General features: G+C 33.8%; 2 protein-coding genes and 1 pseudogene across 2 annotated transcripts; 2 read left to right on the top strand and 1 right to left on the bottom strand.

Moving 5' to 3' along the window:
• On the top strand, positions 995-2,622 carry LOC104719751 (annotated as a pseudogene).
• Positions 3,025-5,670, bottom strand: LOC104719749 (cytochrome c1 2, heme protein, mitochondrial). Its single transcript, XM_010437718.1, has 8 exons — positions 5,564-5,670; positions 5,272-5,365; positions 4,794-5,005; positions 4,407-4,686; positions 4,249-4,320; positions 4,057-4,173; positions 3,898-3,963; positions 3,025-3,408 (listed from the first exon to the last, which is right to left on the bottom strand). The coding sequence occupies exons 2-8, from the start codon at positions 5,329-5,331 to the stop codon at positions 3,292-3,294; spliced, it is 924 nt and encodes a 307-aa protein (XP_010436020.1). The 5' UTR covers positions 5,332-5,365; positions 5,564-5,670; the 3' UTR covers positions 3,025-3,291.
• Positions 12,359-14,582, top strand: LOC104719748. Its single transcript, XM_010437716.2, has 2 exons — positions 12,359-14,018; positions 14,351-14,582. Exon 1 carries the CDS (start codon positions 13,178-13,180, stop codon positions 14,003-14,005), a length of 828 nt encoding a protein of 275 aa, XP_010436018.1. The 5' UTR covers positions 12,359-13,177; the 3' UTR covers positions 14,006-14,018; positions 14,351-14,582.

Here is a 16,321-nt window from a genome sequence, read left to right as displayed (position 1 = left end):
TTGAAAAGAGTTCTTGTTATTTGACTATTGTTTAATACCTCCAAATTTAAAAATTCTGAGTATTATATTCTTTTAATTTATTAATCAACATTAATTCACTCATTTTTGTTAAAACATTTGAATTGTTTTATTTATTGATTCATTCATCTAACTTTTGTTTGGTGTCTTTCTCCATCTAATTGTATTAATCATCTCTTTCAAATATTAAAATAGATAATTAATTGTGATTTCTAAGTTTTCATAGATTTATTTTTTTAGTCAATTTGGTTGGTTGCAGTTGCAACTATGAGCTCTTTCTCCCTTATTCTCTTATTATTTTTTTATAAATTTTGATAGAATAATGATTTAAATTTTATTCTATGTGAATATCTTTCAAAATTGATTATCTGAGTATGATTCAGTAAATCTAGATTTATATCTTTAACATTATTCTCTTATTGTCACTGAATCGATTTTTCATTTATATATATAACAAATATTTTATTTAACTAATTTAGTTAATTCATCTTAGTCATTATTTATGCTTTTTATATTATACAGTTAAAAAATTACTAACAAATTTTCATTCGAAATGTGAAATTAACAATGATAATTATTTTAAGTTTTATTTTCCCCGTACGGACCGGCATCCTAGTGATTATAATATCTTTCCCTGTGATTTCCTCTTTGGCTCTAAAAGTCGGTCTGATCCTTGATAAGTTTATTCATCACGCAATCAAGAGAACCTGGATAACGTTTTTGGGATTGAAAGAAAAACAAATCGAATTTTGATCTTCGTTTTCTTTCTTTGTTGATTAATCTACCGAAATGTTGTAATGGACTATTTAGTTTATTTAATTTTATATCGGGCGTTTTACTTAAAAGCCCATTTATAAAATTTGAAAAGTCGAATATACAGTATTAAAATCACTTATTATAATTCTTGTGTCGGCGGCGATCCTCAGTCTTTATATTTTTTTTTTTTTTGAATAAATGTTAAATTATATTTAAAAGAAATAAACGTTTACAAAATATATGTTTGACTTTTTGAAGACTGTGTCGGCGGCGATCCTCAGTCTTTGAGTAGCTTTCTTCTACTTTCATAGTGACTTTCTACAGTTCTACTCTTCTTGATTTGGTTAAGATCTGATTGATAATTTTTACTAAATCCCCACATTTTTTTTTTTTGAGATCTTCTCTTTTGCTTGTTTCGTCAGTTGATTTATTGTATTTTTTTTTTTGCTACTTTGGTATTCAAGATCGTATCTTAAACATCAAACAATTGTATTTGCAGATCCAATCATAGGTTAGGTTCCAACAATATAATACGGTACAACTGGTGAATTGATGCAAAATATTGAAGTGTAACGCTTAAGATGGGATCCGTATCGCTAAAGATTGGTGATGGAACCGCAAGATTCAGGCGATCAACGCTCTTCTCTTCCGACATCAACCTCCTTATGCTCTTCTCTGTAGTCACTACAAACCTCTTCGCACTATACGCCTTCTCGTCTCGTTCCCAATGAAACACCGCGCACCATCCTCTTCATTCCAACAACGTCTCTTTGGTTTCTCAGCATCTCTCCCTCATCCTCAGAGAAATCGATTCCTCTCACCGCACACTCACTAAGATGGAGACAAAGATGGTTGGTTACGAATCTCTCGATCTCTCGCATCCCGAAGTTCCTCAGGAGCTTAAACTGTTCCTTCAACAACACCAGCTTCCTCTCGGCAAAGACTCGCGTACTGGTATCACACAGATGGTTGCATCTGTTGGACATTCTTGCGAAACGTCCAATGTCTTCGACAAGTGTCCTGATGATTGGAGCCTAGCGCAGAAGTTGATACTCCGCGCTTGTGAACCGTACCACGCCGTCAATGTTTGGCTAAAACGTTACATAAGCCAGATCTCGCTACGTTTCCTGATTCGTTGTGGAGACCTGTTGGTAACGATAGTGTTAACTGGAGCGGTCTTGGCTGCAAAAATTTCGATTGCTTGAAAGGTAAGAAACTGAGCCGGGACTGTGTTGGTTGCTTTGATCTAGCTGCTAACAGTCATGAGAAAGATAGGTTTGTTAAGGTTAAGTTGAAGACTGATTTCTTGATAGATGATGTTTTGAGTTTAGGCCATGGGAAAATCCGGATCGGGTTCGATATTAGCAGTGGATCAGGTACGTTCGCTGCTAAAATGGCTGAAAAGAATGTGAATATAATCAGTAATACGTTGAATATAGGTGCACCTTTCAGCGAGTTCGTAGCTGCGAGAGGTATTTTTCCGTTGTTCATGAGTTTGGATCAGAGGTTACCGTTCTACGACAATGTTTTTGATCTTATTCATGCTTCTAGTGGATTGGATTTAGCGGGTGGTAGTAAGCCTGAGAAGCTGGAGTTCTTGATGTTTGATCTTGATCGGATCTTGAAACCCGGTGGATTGTTCTGGTTGGATAATTTCTATTGCGGGAATGAGGAGAATAAGAGAGTTCTTACGCGTTTGATTGAGCGGTTTGGGTATAAGAAGCTGAAATGGGTTGTTGGAGAGAAAACTGATGCAGCAGAGGTTTATCTCTCGGCTGTTTTGCAGAAGCCTGCCAGAGTTTGATTTGTTCTTATTTTTTTGGTATTTTCTCAAAGGTTATTATTAAATTTTGAGCTCATTATATTTTATATGTGATTGATTTCTAAGGGACAACCAGAAGTGTGCATTTTTGTTTTGAGCTTTCGTCCGATTTGTATGATAGTTCTGTAACATTTGTTTGTAGGATTGTGTAATTTGTCTGGTATTGTCCTAACGTATCTAGCCTATATATTCTTCCCGCATTTTTCAAAGTTATACAAACTCGAGTTCACAAGAGAAGTAAGTTGGTCAAGACCAATTTTGATCTATCAGGTTTCAGGTTTTGTGTTCATTTACAAATCTAATGACTAACACAATGATGGCATTCAGATTTTTAAGTTCAAATCTTCCTCCAGTCGACAATTATGCAGATTTTGATTTCTATGCAATTCGAATTGTAACAAAATCATGTTTTTGATATACACAGGAGAGGTTGTAAAACCACATATTTTTATTAAGACAACCCGAGACCGGCATCGGAGACAAACAAACAGAAATGGAAATAATACAATCTCAAAACCATGTGCAAAATATGAGGTTAGAAAAGAAACTTAACTTCTTTTCCCTCTCATTAGAGACTCTCTAAACGATAAATAAAGAAACATGTCTTTGGAGAAAAACAAAAAAGTGGGATTTCACCATTTCATCCCTTTCAAGATTAATGCTTATTATCCCGAGAAAAGCTGATCTTCACGGGATTAGTTCACGACGTCGAGAACAAGCTTACGGGATTTGAGTACTGACCATTTCAGTCTCCTGTAATATGCAGCTTGAAGCAGAGCCAAAGACAGTAAAAATATCCATTTGAAACCCATCTGCACACACATAGAACCAACGTTAACAGAAACCTAATAGTTGGATCACCAAATTTTGCGGGTTCCCTCTGGGGGTTGGTTTAGAGCCAAACATTACAGTTTTGAATACAAAGAAACAATATGCTCTAGAACATATACGTTCAAGTCTCATAATAGCAAACTAGTATCTAGAATGGGTTACTGTTGGTCTGGGATTAGCAGTCTAAAGACAAGAGCGGTGTTGTGGTCAACACAAACATGCAACTATGGGAATTCAATCTGCTAAACCGAACATGGATAACTCGGTACAATATTTCTTCTATATCTAAACCAAAATCCAACCAAACCAATCTACACTATGCGGTTTTAGTTTGGTTACAATTTTCTAAGACTGAATCTGAAAACCAAATGACGGAACCCCAATATAGACACCCCTGTTGCATGCAATCTTGTATATATAGAAACGACAGCTTAAACAATGGAATCACATGATCAAACAAAGAAACTTACCAATTTCCTCTCTTCCATTTCTGGTTCAGCTGCCCAGGACAAGAATGATACAACATCTTTACCCATCTGCATCACATTTAAACAAAGAAAAAATAAAGAGGTCAAATATGATAAAGCTATATGGTCAGTAATTCTTTCCTTAAGCAGAGGAAAACTAACCTGTGCTTCTGTTGCAGGGGTTCCATCTTCATATTCCACAGCTTCATCATTAAGCATCTTTGGCATAGCAATTGCTCCACCAGGGAAATAGGGATTGTAGTGTAACCCCTCTCTGATCTGTACCATTGTCACAGGATCAATTTTAAAATCCAACAATTTGAAGTTGTAAAAATACAAGTGATGCGAATATACCGAAATTCCAGCAGGAGGGTCACGGTAACCAGTCAACAGAGCAAAGACATAATTTTGGCCATTGTGACGTGCCTAGCAGAGCCAAACAAAGCTGCTGTTTAGATCACAGACGATGAATTTGATAAAAAGCAAACAAATTGAGTGAAATAGCACAAGACCTTAGTTATAAGACTTAGATCAGGTGGATAAGCTCCTCCATTGGCGAACCTCGCAGCTGATTCATTTGAGTATGGTTGAGGAAGCCGGTCACTGAGTTTACCAGGTCGGGTGAACATCTCACCCTCATCATTTGGTCCATCAACAACCTCGATTTCAGCTGCCATTGCCTTTGCCTCTTCCTCTGTGTAGGCAACACCCACCAAATCTCGGTACGAGATCAGAGACATCGAGTGGCAAGACGCACAGACTTGCTGATAAACTTGGTGACCACGACGGATCCTGCTCATAGCAAATCAACGCCGGTCTCCGAATTTGTCAATTTTCAGCTTTAGTATTACAATTAAAAGTATAACTGAGACAAAAGTGTAGATTGAATAAACACTCACGAAGCATGGTCATATGAGCTGAGAATGCCTTCATGTGGCCAAGGGTAGTTTGGACACTCCAAACCATGTTCAGCCTCATCAGCAGATGCCACTGTAGAAAAACTCAACAACCCTGTAATACCAGCACCCATGAGTGCAAACGCTCTTACACCAGCAGACCCAGCATCTTCATTAGCTTTCTTCGAAGACAACCATGACAATACCGGAGTTGCCTGTGGTGGATTGATAACACAGAACAACAGTAAGAAAAAACAAAAAAAAAAAAAAAATTACCGGGACCAAGTAGCCAAGTAGTTGTATATGCTTAAGGAAACAAAAGTCTACTCTTTTCATACTCTCTAAGCACAAATCAATATGTCTAAGCAAAACAAAAACATATGAATTGTATTATTGTATACACAAGAACCAAAACAAAACCTATGGTTCCTCTCTTAAAACAGATCCTAAAAATATGTTATAGGGTTAAAAAAAAACTCACGACTGATTGAGATTGAAGTTTCCTTCTAAGAAGCTGCTGGATAACACCACCTCCAACCATTTGATGAACACTACTTTTGTACCAATCAACCTCGCTGAAACAAACAGATACGATTCTCAACCATTTGATGCCATTTCATACATACACAAATATCAAAACAAGAAAAAAATGCGTAGAGCCCTAGAAAAAAAATCCGATTCTCTATATAGATCCAGTAAACAAAAAGCAAAGGAAGAAATGGCTGATTCGGATGTGAGAAATGAAGAATCGAGGAAAAATTATAAAAACTCACAGTAAAATTGAAGCAACGATATCGGCGATTGACCAACACAAAGGAGGAAGAAGAAGAAGAAGTAAACAGATTACCAGAGAAAATGTATGTCTTCCAGATGACGCGACTGTGACACACAACAACAACTTGAGATTTTTTCAATTTAGTTGGGCCTAATATCGTTTTTAAAGCCCATTATAGGCCTACCCGTATACCCAACAAAAAGAAAATCTCTGGAATACTTTTCGCTAGGTACGTACCAAAATGTACAGTATAAATACTAAGGTTGGGACTATAAAATTTTATTAATTTATGGAAGTTTTAATTTATCGATAAATTAATAAAATATTAATTTATGTAAAGAATTTTTTATCAGAAATTCAGAGTTTAAAATAAATTGCTACTACTATTTTTTAAGATGATGATGTAGTTGAAGAAGATATCACGGTACCTTTAGAACCAGTTACACGTAAAGAAGCAATTATTGCGTCAAGAACTCTCTACAATTTTTTGATGCGATTTGAGAAGACAACACCATAAGTTTTTGATACAGTCAAAAAGATTAGAGATGCTCTCCAACAAGAATGCAAATTCAAGAACAAATAAACAACAATAGATTCATATTTCACTAGATTTTCTTAGATATATATATATATATATATACTAGTTTATTTAATTATTAATTTATGATATTGATGAGACCATATTTTTACATGAGATTTTCAAAAAAATTATTAATTTATTATTTTATCGACTAGTGTCCAAAATTATACTAGTCCCAACTTGGGACCGGAAAAATTTATTAATTTATAGAGGTTATTAATTTACCGAGTATTAATTTATAGAGGTTCTACTGTATATGAAACTTTGAACGATGAGTAGACCACAATAACATTTTTTTTTTTTGTTAAAAATATACCACGGTAACATTCCTACGAAATTAATATAGGTTGAGACTTGAGATCTATGCATCCATCTTTTGATTTCATTTAAGTCATTATTGTCTAAGGAATCTAGACCACAAAATTCCTGACCGCAGAGGTGATCATGAATGCATTTCTTTGGTAAAAAGAAGCAACTTATTATATAGACACATTTCAAACATATCTCTTTCCCAACTTATCATATATGACATAAGCAGACTTTTTGTCCAAAAAAAAAAAGACATAAGCAGACTCATTAATTTTTTGCAATCATAAACTGTGGCTCGGCAAAGGAATCTAAAGTCACCGAAAATAATTTTACCTAAGATGTCAACGGAGCTTTTTCTACATATTTTCAAGCTATGATACATATCTTTCTTAACATATATTGGTTGATTATACTTGTAAATTCTTATTTTAGTGCATAAAAGGTAAAGATATATATTATATATTAGGGGAAATGGGATCTTTTTGTTGAATGTCTCGAGTGTGAGTAATTTTAATTTCTTACGTGTTTTTCATTTATATGAGATGATTATGTGAGACGGTTAATTTGAATAATGTTATCTAATTCCTCTCGTAGTTTCTATAAGGACCATTATACTTTGTCAAAAAGCTACGCTAATATATTAACTAGTCTTAGAGCTAGATAATTATGCTTTTATTGTTGGAATTAATTAGGGAATGCATAACTATATATATGAGTACGTACGTATATTGTCTTGCGATTTTTGTACCTAAAATAAATGCTAAGTGAGTTTATGGGATGAGAGGCACCTCCTGAGCGGCATCTTTAACTCCATATATATCTATCTTATCTGACAAAAAAAAATAGAGGTTCCATTTGAGACAATTTTCTTATTGCGAATTGGTCATCAGTGCCTATTAAATAATCTTAAAACCCTCAAAAAGTTTGTGTTGTTTTGAAATTATATTAATACTATGATTAAAAATATTTATGTTTTTGGAGCACGGAGCCAGCGACGCAGCCTTTCTCCCCTACATTCGGAGCTTCAGACTTTGATTTGGGCGATGAACTCCTTTTTGGCGGCGGGTGTTAACTGTTAGAGTTTTGAGATGAATTATGCAGATTTAGTGATGATGGTGCAGTCTCCGATGATTGGTGTGCTTTCTCCAACCTGTTGGATAATTTCAGCCTACTTCGATCATCTTTTCCTTCCTTCATGCTTTCGAGGATCCCACGGACGTCAAATATACGGGCAGACTGTCTTGCTCGTTCTTCGAGATCTTTCTCTTCTGAAACTTCTTTTGTAAACATGGATCCTCCGGTTTGGGCAACCAACCTTGGAGTTATTTTCTAAATTAATATTTGGTTGACAAAAAAAAAAAATGTTTAAATACAACCCCATCTTTTTTTTCACTAAAAGGATTTTCATTAATGGAATGCGTTTGAGTTATACATCGCCGAAAAAAGATAAAATCCTTTCGGAGGCTGAGCCAGCATGTAAAAAGAAAAACCCCTAGAAACTTAAGTCTAAACAAGGAAATTTTACAAACTAAACACCATATTTTAAAACAAAATCAACCAAGCTGCAAAGATACTAATAATTTAACTCTAGAAACCAAGTCAGTCTAGAGGGAAATTTAACTCCAAGACGATGAAGGCAACGATGCAGGAGTCCTTTGTCCGCAAAGGAAAAAGACTCAGAGAGCAGACAAACAAACAATCGCTCATGAGGCGAAAGGATAACGTTGAAGTCAGACAGATTAACAAGGAAAATTGAAGAACCTTGATGAAGAAGAGCACCATCAAAAATGAAGAAATCAACCCCTTCTATACCGCTATATCTTCAATTGAAACTCAACCCAATACCTCTTCAGAAGCGCTTCAGCCAATCCAGGAGAAGACACAAGGCTATAGCTGCTGATATGCTCTGATTGAAAGCTTTTATTTAAGGATGCGGGGAGGAAGAAAACTTCATCTGATGGGCAAGGTAACAGGGGCCCCGAGAACATCTTCTTCACAGAGTTGATGATAACCTTTTCTGTTATCCCATCGTGATGACTTCACTCTAAAGATGAACCAAAGGCTAGAAAAATCAGATTCACTTAAAAAGAGGAAGGTAGTCTTAGGACCGAACCTAATTTTGTTGCACCACCTCCAAATATTTGATTCAACTGACAAAGGTACAGACCAATCGAAACAACTCAATCTGAAGCAAAGAGATGAAATTGAAAGACATATCCAATTCTGGATCTGAGATCGAATTCAAAACTTTGTTTTGGACGAAACCAAAAGAACTTAAAGAGAAGATTACACCGCAAGAAACATCAACAAGAAATGAAAACTAAGCAAGAAACTAAAGGAGGTGACCGACGTCGGCGCTATATGAGCCGCCACGCGCCGGTCAAAGGCATAACAGAGACTTTTGAACTAAGGAAGCGACGAGAGAGAAAATAGGGCGAACTAAGAGGTGAGCTGTTGTTGATTACATACATACAACCCCATCTATTTATTTGATTACAACAATGATTTTGGTTACAGAGTTTAGTCAAAGTTGTACTTTAACTGAATTGAAAGGAATTTAAATTAAACCAAACTGACAAAACCCATACGATCGATTCCATAGGGTTTAGAACTTTAGATGTCTAGTAAATGAATACTATGGGTGTGATTGGTAACCAAAAACAAAGCGGTACAAGTGTACAGCTTTGATTTTTTACCAATCACAAAAGCTTTACTAAACACTTTATTCAAAACTTTACTCTCAGCTTTTTTGTACCGCTTTCATGTACAATTTTTTCTTACAGTTTTGCACTATTCCGTAAAAGCTTACAGCTCTAGTTTACAACTTTTCTGTACAGTTTTGGATACGTTACCAATCAGACCATATGCTTTTAGTTTATATGCTTTATTTGGTGCTCTATATAAAGAAAATGAATACAAAGATTTATTCCTTTGAATTTTTCTTTATCAGATGCAAATACAAATATCACAAATCCTTAATATCTCTAATTTTGAATTTTAGATTAAGGACATCTTGATAACAAATGAACCAAAACAAAATTAGAATGGAAAAATCTTGAACCATATAGAAAGTATAAGATACAAATGAACCAAACTCTAATTAAAACCTTTTTTTTTTGAAACACACTCTAATTGAACCTAATTATACCCTAAAATTGAATCGAATTGAACTCTAAACGAACCTATATGATTAACAAAAAGAAAGAAAATATATTTCTTTTTTTAAAACCCCCAAACCAGAACATTTTGTTTTTCTTTTCTCAAACTAGAATTACTTTATTTGTGTAGTTCAGTTAGTTTTAAAAAAGGAAAAAAGATAGCTAGATACATGAAGTATACGAGAAAACATGGTCAAACATACCAAGTATACTATTGTATCTTCAACTACACGAAGTATATATATTACATGGCCAGATGCATGAACTATACGACGTTATGTGGTCAACACCATAAACATACAATCCGGTACACCGATTGACTGACTCCATCGAAGACCGATGTTGACTCCGGCGTTGACCAAAAAAAATGTATCAAATTTTTTTTTTCTATTAAAATTCAAAAATAATAAATATTATATATAAACATTTTTGTTTTTTCATGATTAAGAAACATATTCAATTCAAGATATCTATATATATATATATATATAAATCTTTGATAATCAGATTATTTAAATACTACAAAATCAATAAAATCAAATTCAACTACTTTCATTCGAAAAATAATAGTAGATAAAATCAAAGAAAATCAATAAAATCAAATTCAACTACTTGCATGGTAAATGTTGTATAAAATTTTAGATACTTTTACTATATAATTTTAGATACTTTTACTATATAATTTTAGATACTTTAATGTTATAAAATAATTTTAGCAAAACAATATATTTGATTTGAGGGTATGTTTGCAAAAGGGTATAGAATAAGAGTATTTTTGCAAATTCCTTTATATTACATCTTGAAAATAACTATCAATGATTTTTTTTTTAACTATTAATTTAGCTTTAAAAATAAAAATTAACTAATTATAAGAATGAGTACATTAGAGATATAGAAAATATTAGGATATTGAATTGAATATGTTTTTAATTATGAATAACCATTAATGATTTAATATAATTGCTTTTAAAGAAACAAAATTTAGAGTACAAAAAAATGTATTCTAAAAAACTGTATTCTAATTTTTTTTGTTTTTTAAAAGAAAATTATATTAAATCATTAATGGTTTTTCATAATTAAAAATATATTCAATTTTCTATCCTAATATTATTTTTTTCTAATGAAAGTAGTTGAATTTGATTTTATTGATTTTGTAGTATTTAAATAATCTGGTTATCAAAGATATATATATATATATATATCTTGAAAATAATTATTAATGATTTTTATTTAATCATTTATTTAGCTTCAAAAATAAAACTAACTAATTATAAAAATAAATACATTAAAGATATATTGAATTGAATATGTTTCTTAATCATGAAAAACCAAAAATGTTTATATATAATATTTCTTATTTTGATTTTTAATAGAAAAAAAAATGTTGATATATTTTTTTTTTGGTTAACGCTGGAGTCAACGTTGGTCTTCGCCGGAATCAGTCAACCGGTATAGTGTTGACCACATAACGTCATATAGTTTATACATGTGACCATGCAATACATATATTCCGTGTAGTCGAAGATACAATAATATACGACCATATTTTCTTTTATACTTCATATAACTAGCCATTTTTTTTCCTTTCAAAAAACCAAATCTGTATGAGGGCACACCCCTAGAACCGGGGATGCATAGGTCCGACCACGGAACAGTGAGATGCCCTTAAGGCTTATCGCTTTACACTTCCATAAATGGAGACACAGTATAGACACATGCATATTTTTAAATAGAAAGAGATAGAAATTATACGTATATATATTTGCAAATGTGCACTGACATGCCAGCTTTTTCCATTTTGAAATGGAGGACACTTCATGCAATTTGATTGGTTGAGAGGAGAAGGAAGGACCATAATAAGAAGAATAGTCTTGAAATGAGGTAAAAAACACCAGATGCTGTTTTAGCCTGATCATGGGACCCATACACCTAATAGTATAAATTTCATAATAATAAAAGAGCAATAAGCCAATCAAATCACGCATCGCAGTTCCCAGAATTATTGGGTGCTTTAGATAACCATCCAATTAAATTATCATGTCGACCAATGTGTATGTTTATATGTGGAGAGATGTATGTTAAAAAAGTCACATTGCTTATAGTATAATTAATGTTTGTGTGTGTGTGCCTGCTCTTTAATCGGTTTCGACCATACATATTTGTTTTGTTTTGTTAATACGGAGAGAGCTTTGTTAATCTCGTATCTCAATACCCGTTTATAGGATTTGAGCCCGACGAGATATTTCAGAAGATTTACAGTCATATTTTATACAAATATATGCTGCCAAGTAGTCTACCATGCCATTTATAGCTGGAACTAATATCGTGCAAAACCGAGCCATCTTGTGTCCTTACAGTTTATATATACATAAAAATTATCTAAATTATTCAGAACCAATTCCGAATGATAAAAGCCGATTGAACACCATCTAGTGCATTTTTGTTTAGAAATGTAATAAGGTATGTATTTAACTTAATAAACCACGTGAAAACGAGAGTGTTGTTGAGAGCAAAATGTACCATCTTTTATATTGTCATTTGTATTTTATACTTTAATTAGTTAGAAAGCACATAGATATTATACATTAGAGTGACGAAACAGATTACACAATTGATTAATAGTGTATACCTACTAGTTTTTATGATCAAAGAGTTATTCTAAGTTTCTTAAAGAACTTCTCTATACGTCAACTGATCAAAACGGCCGGTAGTCACAAATAGACAATGTTTACAAGTTTTTTCGGGCTTCTTTATTGGATTTGATCACTCACGCATATATGAACTGATCAATCTAACGCATATGAATATATACATATAATAATTAATAATACATGCATATACAACACGAAGAGATGGTAAACATGTAATCAACTAAACCTAATATAATTACGCGTCGTATATATACAAAGTATATCAGCCCATGACGACGACCGGTAATCGTTGGCTTGTATAATCCTTAACCCTTTACAAAAAAAAAAAAAATAGAAATCCTTAATCCTTTCATTGAGTGTCCCCTATAATATATGGACTAAAGAAATCTAATTAAAATCCACCAAGAAAACAAACGAACTACAATATAATGACCCATATCGACACCTACCCAAATTGACATTATTTTACTGATAAATGGAGCTTTTATTATGATAAGATGGACGAAACACAGATCCTAGGTTTTAAAAATTAGTCACAACTCACAAGTAATTGGTTAGGAACGTAGGATTTGCTTATAAACCAAAAAAAAAACGAAAATAATTTTGAAGAAAATAATAATAGTTAATCTCTCCTTTTATCGGAAAAATAAAAGTTCAAACAAAACAAAAGAAGCAAAGAGACATAAAATTAGTGTAACGAAGGCATAAATGACTAAATGAGACGCACACATAACCATCCACTGATCCAAGTACTGTCTCGCATATATATGTTTTTGCCCTAAACACGTGGCGTTCTCCTATTCCCAAATGTTAATCTCTTCGGCCACCGGAGAGACACAGAAAGAATATAGAGAAATAGAAAAGAGAGAGAGAGAGAGTGAAGAGAGAGATAGAGGAAAGAGAGAGAGAGAGAAATGGATCAAGATCATGAGTTATGGCGGACGCTAAGATGCGCAGGTAAAGCGCAAGATAACACCTCTGTTCATACTCTCATGCTTAAGTACCGTCCGATCGCTCCAAAGCCGACGACTACTGGTCAACCATTCGTCGGAGATACGAGTATCATGAGAAGGACGAAGAGGAAGTACGTTAGGGTTTCCAAGAATAGTAAAGCCACGTGTCGATCAAAGACGGACGACGGCGTCAGATCTAGCTCGACAGATCCGGAGAATGGTCGGGAAGATATCGTCACGCTACAGCTCTTGCCGGAGAGATCTACGCCGTTGAGTTTGGATCATCATACTAATCTGGATCCAGCGGTGGAAGCAATGATCGGAGATGAAACCTGTGAAACGGACACGTGGCTCAAGTTTAACGGCGGCGATGAAGTGCTGCTGCAACGGGTTCCGGTAGAGACGTGGGTGACGGTGGAGTCCGTTAACAGTGGCTCGGTATCCCATGCGGTAGGGTTAACGGACGAAGAGATCAAGGATGCTTTAGACAAAGACACGTGTCCTGGTTTCATATCGGATGGTTCGAACCGTGTTGTAATGGTTAACGAGGCTTACCGGAAGATAGTAACCGGAGACGGCGGGTTCGGTGGAGAGGTGATTGTATGGTTGGTGGTTGACCAAACGGCGACGTTTTTTGACTACCGAACTTTTACGTGTAAGGTAAGACTGGAATACACGTGGCAAGAGACCAAGTACACTAAAACGGTGCCGTGTGATGTGTGGAAGATGGAGTTTGGTGGATTTGCATGGAGGTTGGATACTAGTGCAGCTTTAACTCTTTGGCTCTGATGAGGTATAGAGGGTAAGATCATTAATTAAGGTGGTTTAATCTCACAACTTAATCACTCTTTCCAACTTTGTGTATTAGGAAGTTAATAAGTGTTATACAAAAGAGAAACGAATTTAATGCTAATATATATGGGGGAAGTCTTGAGAATCAAGTCTTCCGATCCAGAATAAATTTGTGTGTAAGAGAACCTTATATATAGATTAGAAATTGCCATTATGGCATTTGCATGACTATAATGGCATTTGCTTGACTTTTGAATTCATTTTTATCTATACCTATCATTTGGGTATAACATAGATCTAAATTTGCATGTTTTAAGATAATATATGTAATTTATTTTACAGTTCATCGTCACAAAATAGAAACAAGGGAGAATTGGCATTTCAAGAGAGTGAACATATCTAAATCTATTGAAGTTATATATGTTGAATATAAATGTAGTTTATGGTTGAGAGATAAATGAACTGTACTGGGACACTATTATGCATTCATGCACCAAAGCCACCAACAACATATACATATTTGTATGTACTTTTATTTATGTATATTTTGGAGAAAAGATAAATAAACAGTTAACTATATTAGTGTACTTAATTAGTAATATATGGATTTCAGCAACCGTGTAAACTGTATATATATATATAGAGAAGAATCCGATGTGTGTTTTTAAGAACAACTGAACAAGATCCTCGAGATTTCATTACCGACATGTGAATTAGTCTCTACATTATTGGACAATCTCATCTTGTAGTTTTTGGAGTTACATATGCTGCAAGAAAAAGATCTTTGGGTTACATTTGAAGGTTTTGTACGCACATATATATATGTGTGTGAATATAGCTGAACTAGCTAGGTGTATATTTATGGCTTTATTATATAGAAGTGTCGATATGCTATATGCGCATGTTAGATAGACCCATTCTGCAGTAGCCAATAATGATGATTACATCACATCTAAAAATCTTCGTGGGCTTTTGAATCCCAACATATGGAGAATTCTCATTGGCTGAGCAAAAAGTTATAAGAAAAACATACAAATAATATAAATTTGCAAAAAGGTCTATCGAAGGGAGGGAATAAATAAAGTGGTTACGGAACACTCAAACACACACAGGGGAAAAAATATATTACACATGGCATCTCAACAGAGAGAGACATCAACCAATGAGCTTTCATGTTTTATGTTTTTTTTTTTTTCCCTTTCTGTTTAATTGTCTTGTTTCGTTGAATTAGTGACGCCATGCCATAGCCATACCTGGGAGAGAAGTGTTTGGTTGGGGCTCAGTTTTATCGATCGTGGCCGTTCAAGTGTTGTTGTGAGATGAATCTAACCCGTACGTTGATATCACGTTCTTGTGGACTCGGCTTGTGGAATTTTATAACAGTGATGGAATTTTTGGTTGACGAGAAAACGAATAGGAGCCTATCACGTGTCTGTTTTTCTCGAATAAGCTAAAGTCTACAAAATAAAAATAAAATAAAAACAATATTGACCTAAAAGAATTACGTAAGATATATATCTAAAGAATTTATAAGCTATTATTGTAGACAAAAAAAAAGTATTATAAAAGCGAATAGTAAACTCAGTAGTTATCGCGATAAGTGAAACATTATATGTATTTTAATGCTGCATGATGTACTTGCATGTCTGCATTCTCCCTATGTATAGTAGCTCTAGCTAGAATAATATTGAAGAAGAGCAAATCCAATTGTCTCAAAATTACTTCATGTACTCACATAGGGTTAGCGAGTCTAGAAAATCTATAGGCAAATAAAGTCTTTTACGTTCGCTTCTTCCAGTGTGAAGTTTTTGAAAGTATCTAAAATAACTAAATGAGTGTTTTTTTTATAATAATTGCTGATCAATGCGCTTATCTTCAATTTTATGAAAAATTTCAAGCTAGAAACAAAGAATCAAACTAGCTTAGCTAACTCTTTTAAGAGCAAATTTAAATTTAAATACAAATCATAATGAATGAAATTTAACTTTTGACCTACAGTGAGTCTCCTCAAAATGAGCTTTATCACTTTTTTCGTTGGATACTTATATTTGTTATGCAACTTCTAAAACTTTCAACTATTTAAACTGTATGCATGTAAGAAATAAAACCCAATTAGCATCTTACGATCTCTTTTTTTTGTTTTCCCTTCTGATTTGATAGCATCTCTCTATCTTTTATTCTTTGTAAACTAGCATCTCTCAATCTAGACCTATAAAGAAATGGTCCTATAACATACTATTTTATAAATGTGTGATGGGGATAAATGAAGAGCGACGCTATTGGTGAGGAGAAAGTCCACGTGGATTAAAACTT

The sequence above is a fragment of the Camelina sativa genome, chromosome 10, assembly GCF_000633955.1.
Source record: "Camelina sativa cultivar DH55 chromosome 10, Cs, whole genome shotgun sequence".
In the NCBI taxonomy this organism is placed as follows: Eukaryota; Viridiplantae; Streptophyta; class Magnoliopsida; order Brassicales; family Brassicaceae; genus Camelina; species Camelina sativa.
This window is presented reverse-complemented; position numbering and strand designations above follow the sequence as displayed.

Coding starts and splice junctions, on each gene's coding strand:
- LOC104719749 (XM_010437718.1), bottom strand. CDS start 5,331: ATGGTTGGAGGTGGTGTTATCCAGCAGCTTCTTAGAAGGAAACTTCAA. Junction 4,687..4,793: donor AGCTCATATGACCATGCTTC/GTGAGTGTTTAT, acceptor TGCTATGAGCAG/GATCCGTCGTGGTCACCAAG. Junction 3,964..4,056: donor CCCCTGCAACAGAAGCACAG/GTTAGTTTTCCT, acceptor AATGTGATGCAG/ATGGGTAAAGATGTTGTATC.
- LOC104719748 (XM_010437716.2), top strand. CDS start 13,178: ATGGATCAAGATCATGAGTTATGGCGGACGCTAAGATGCGCAGGTAAA.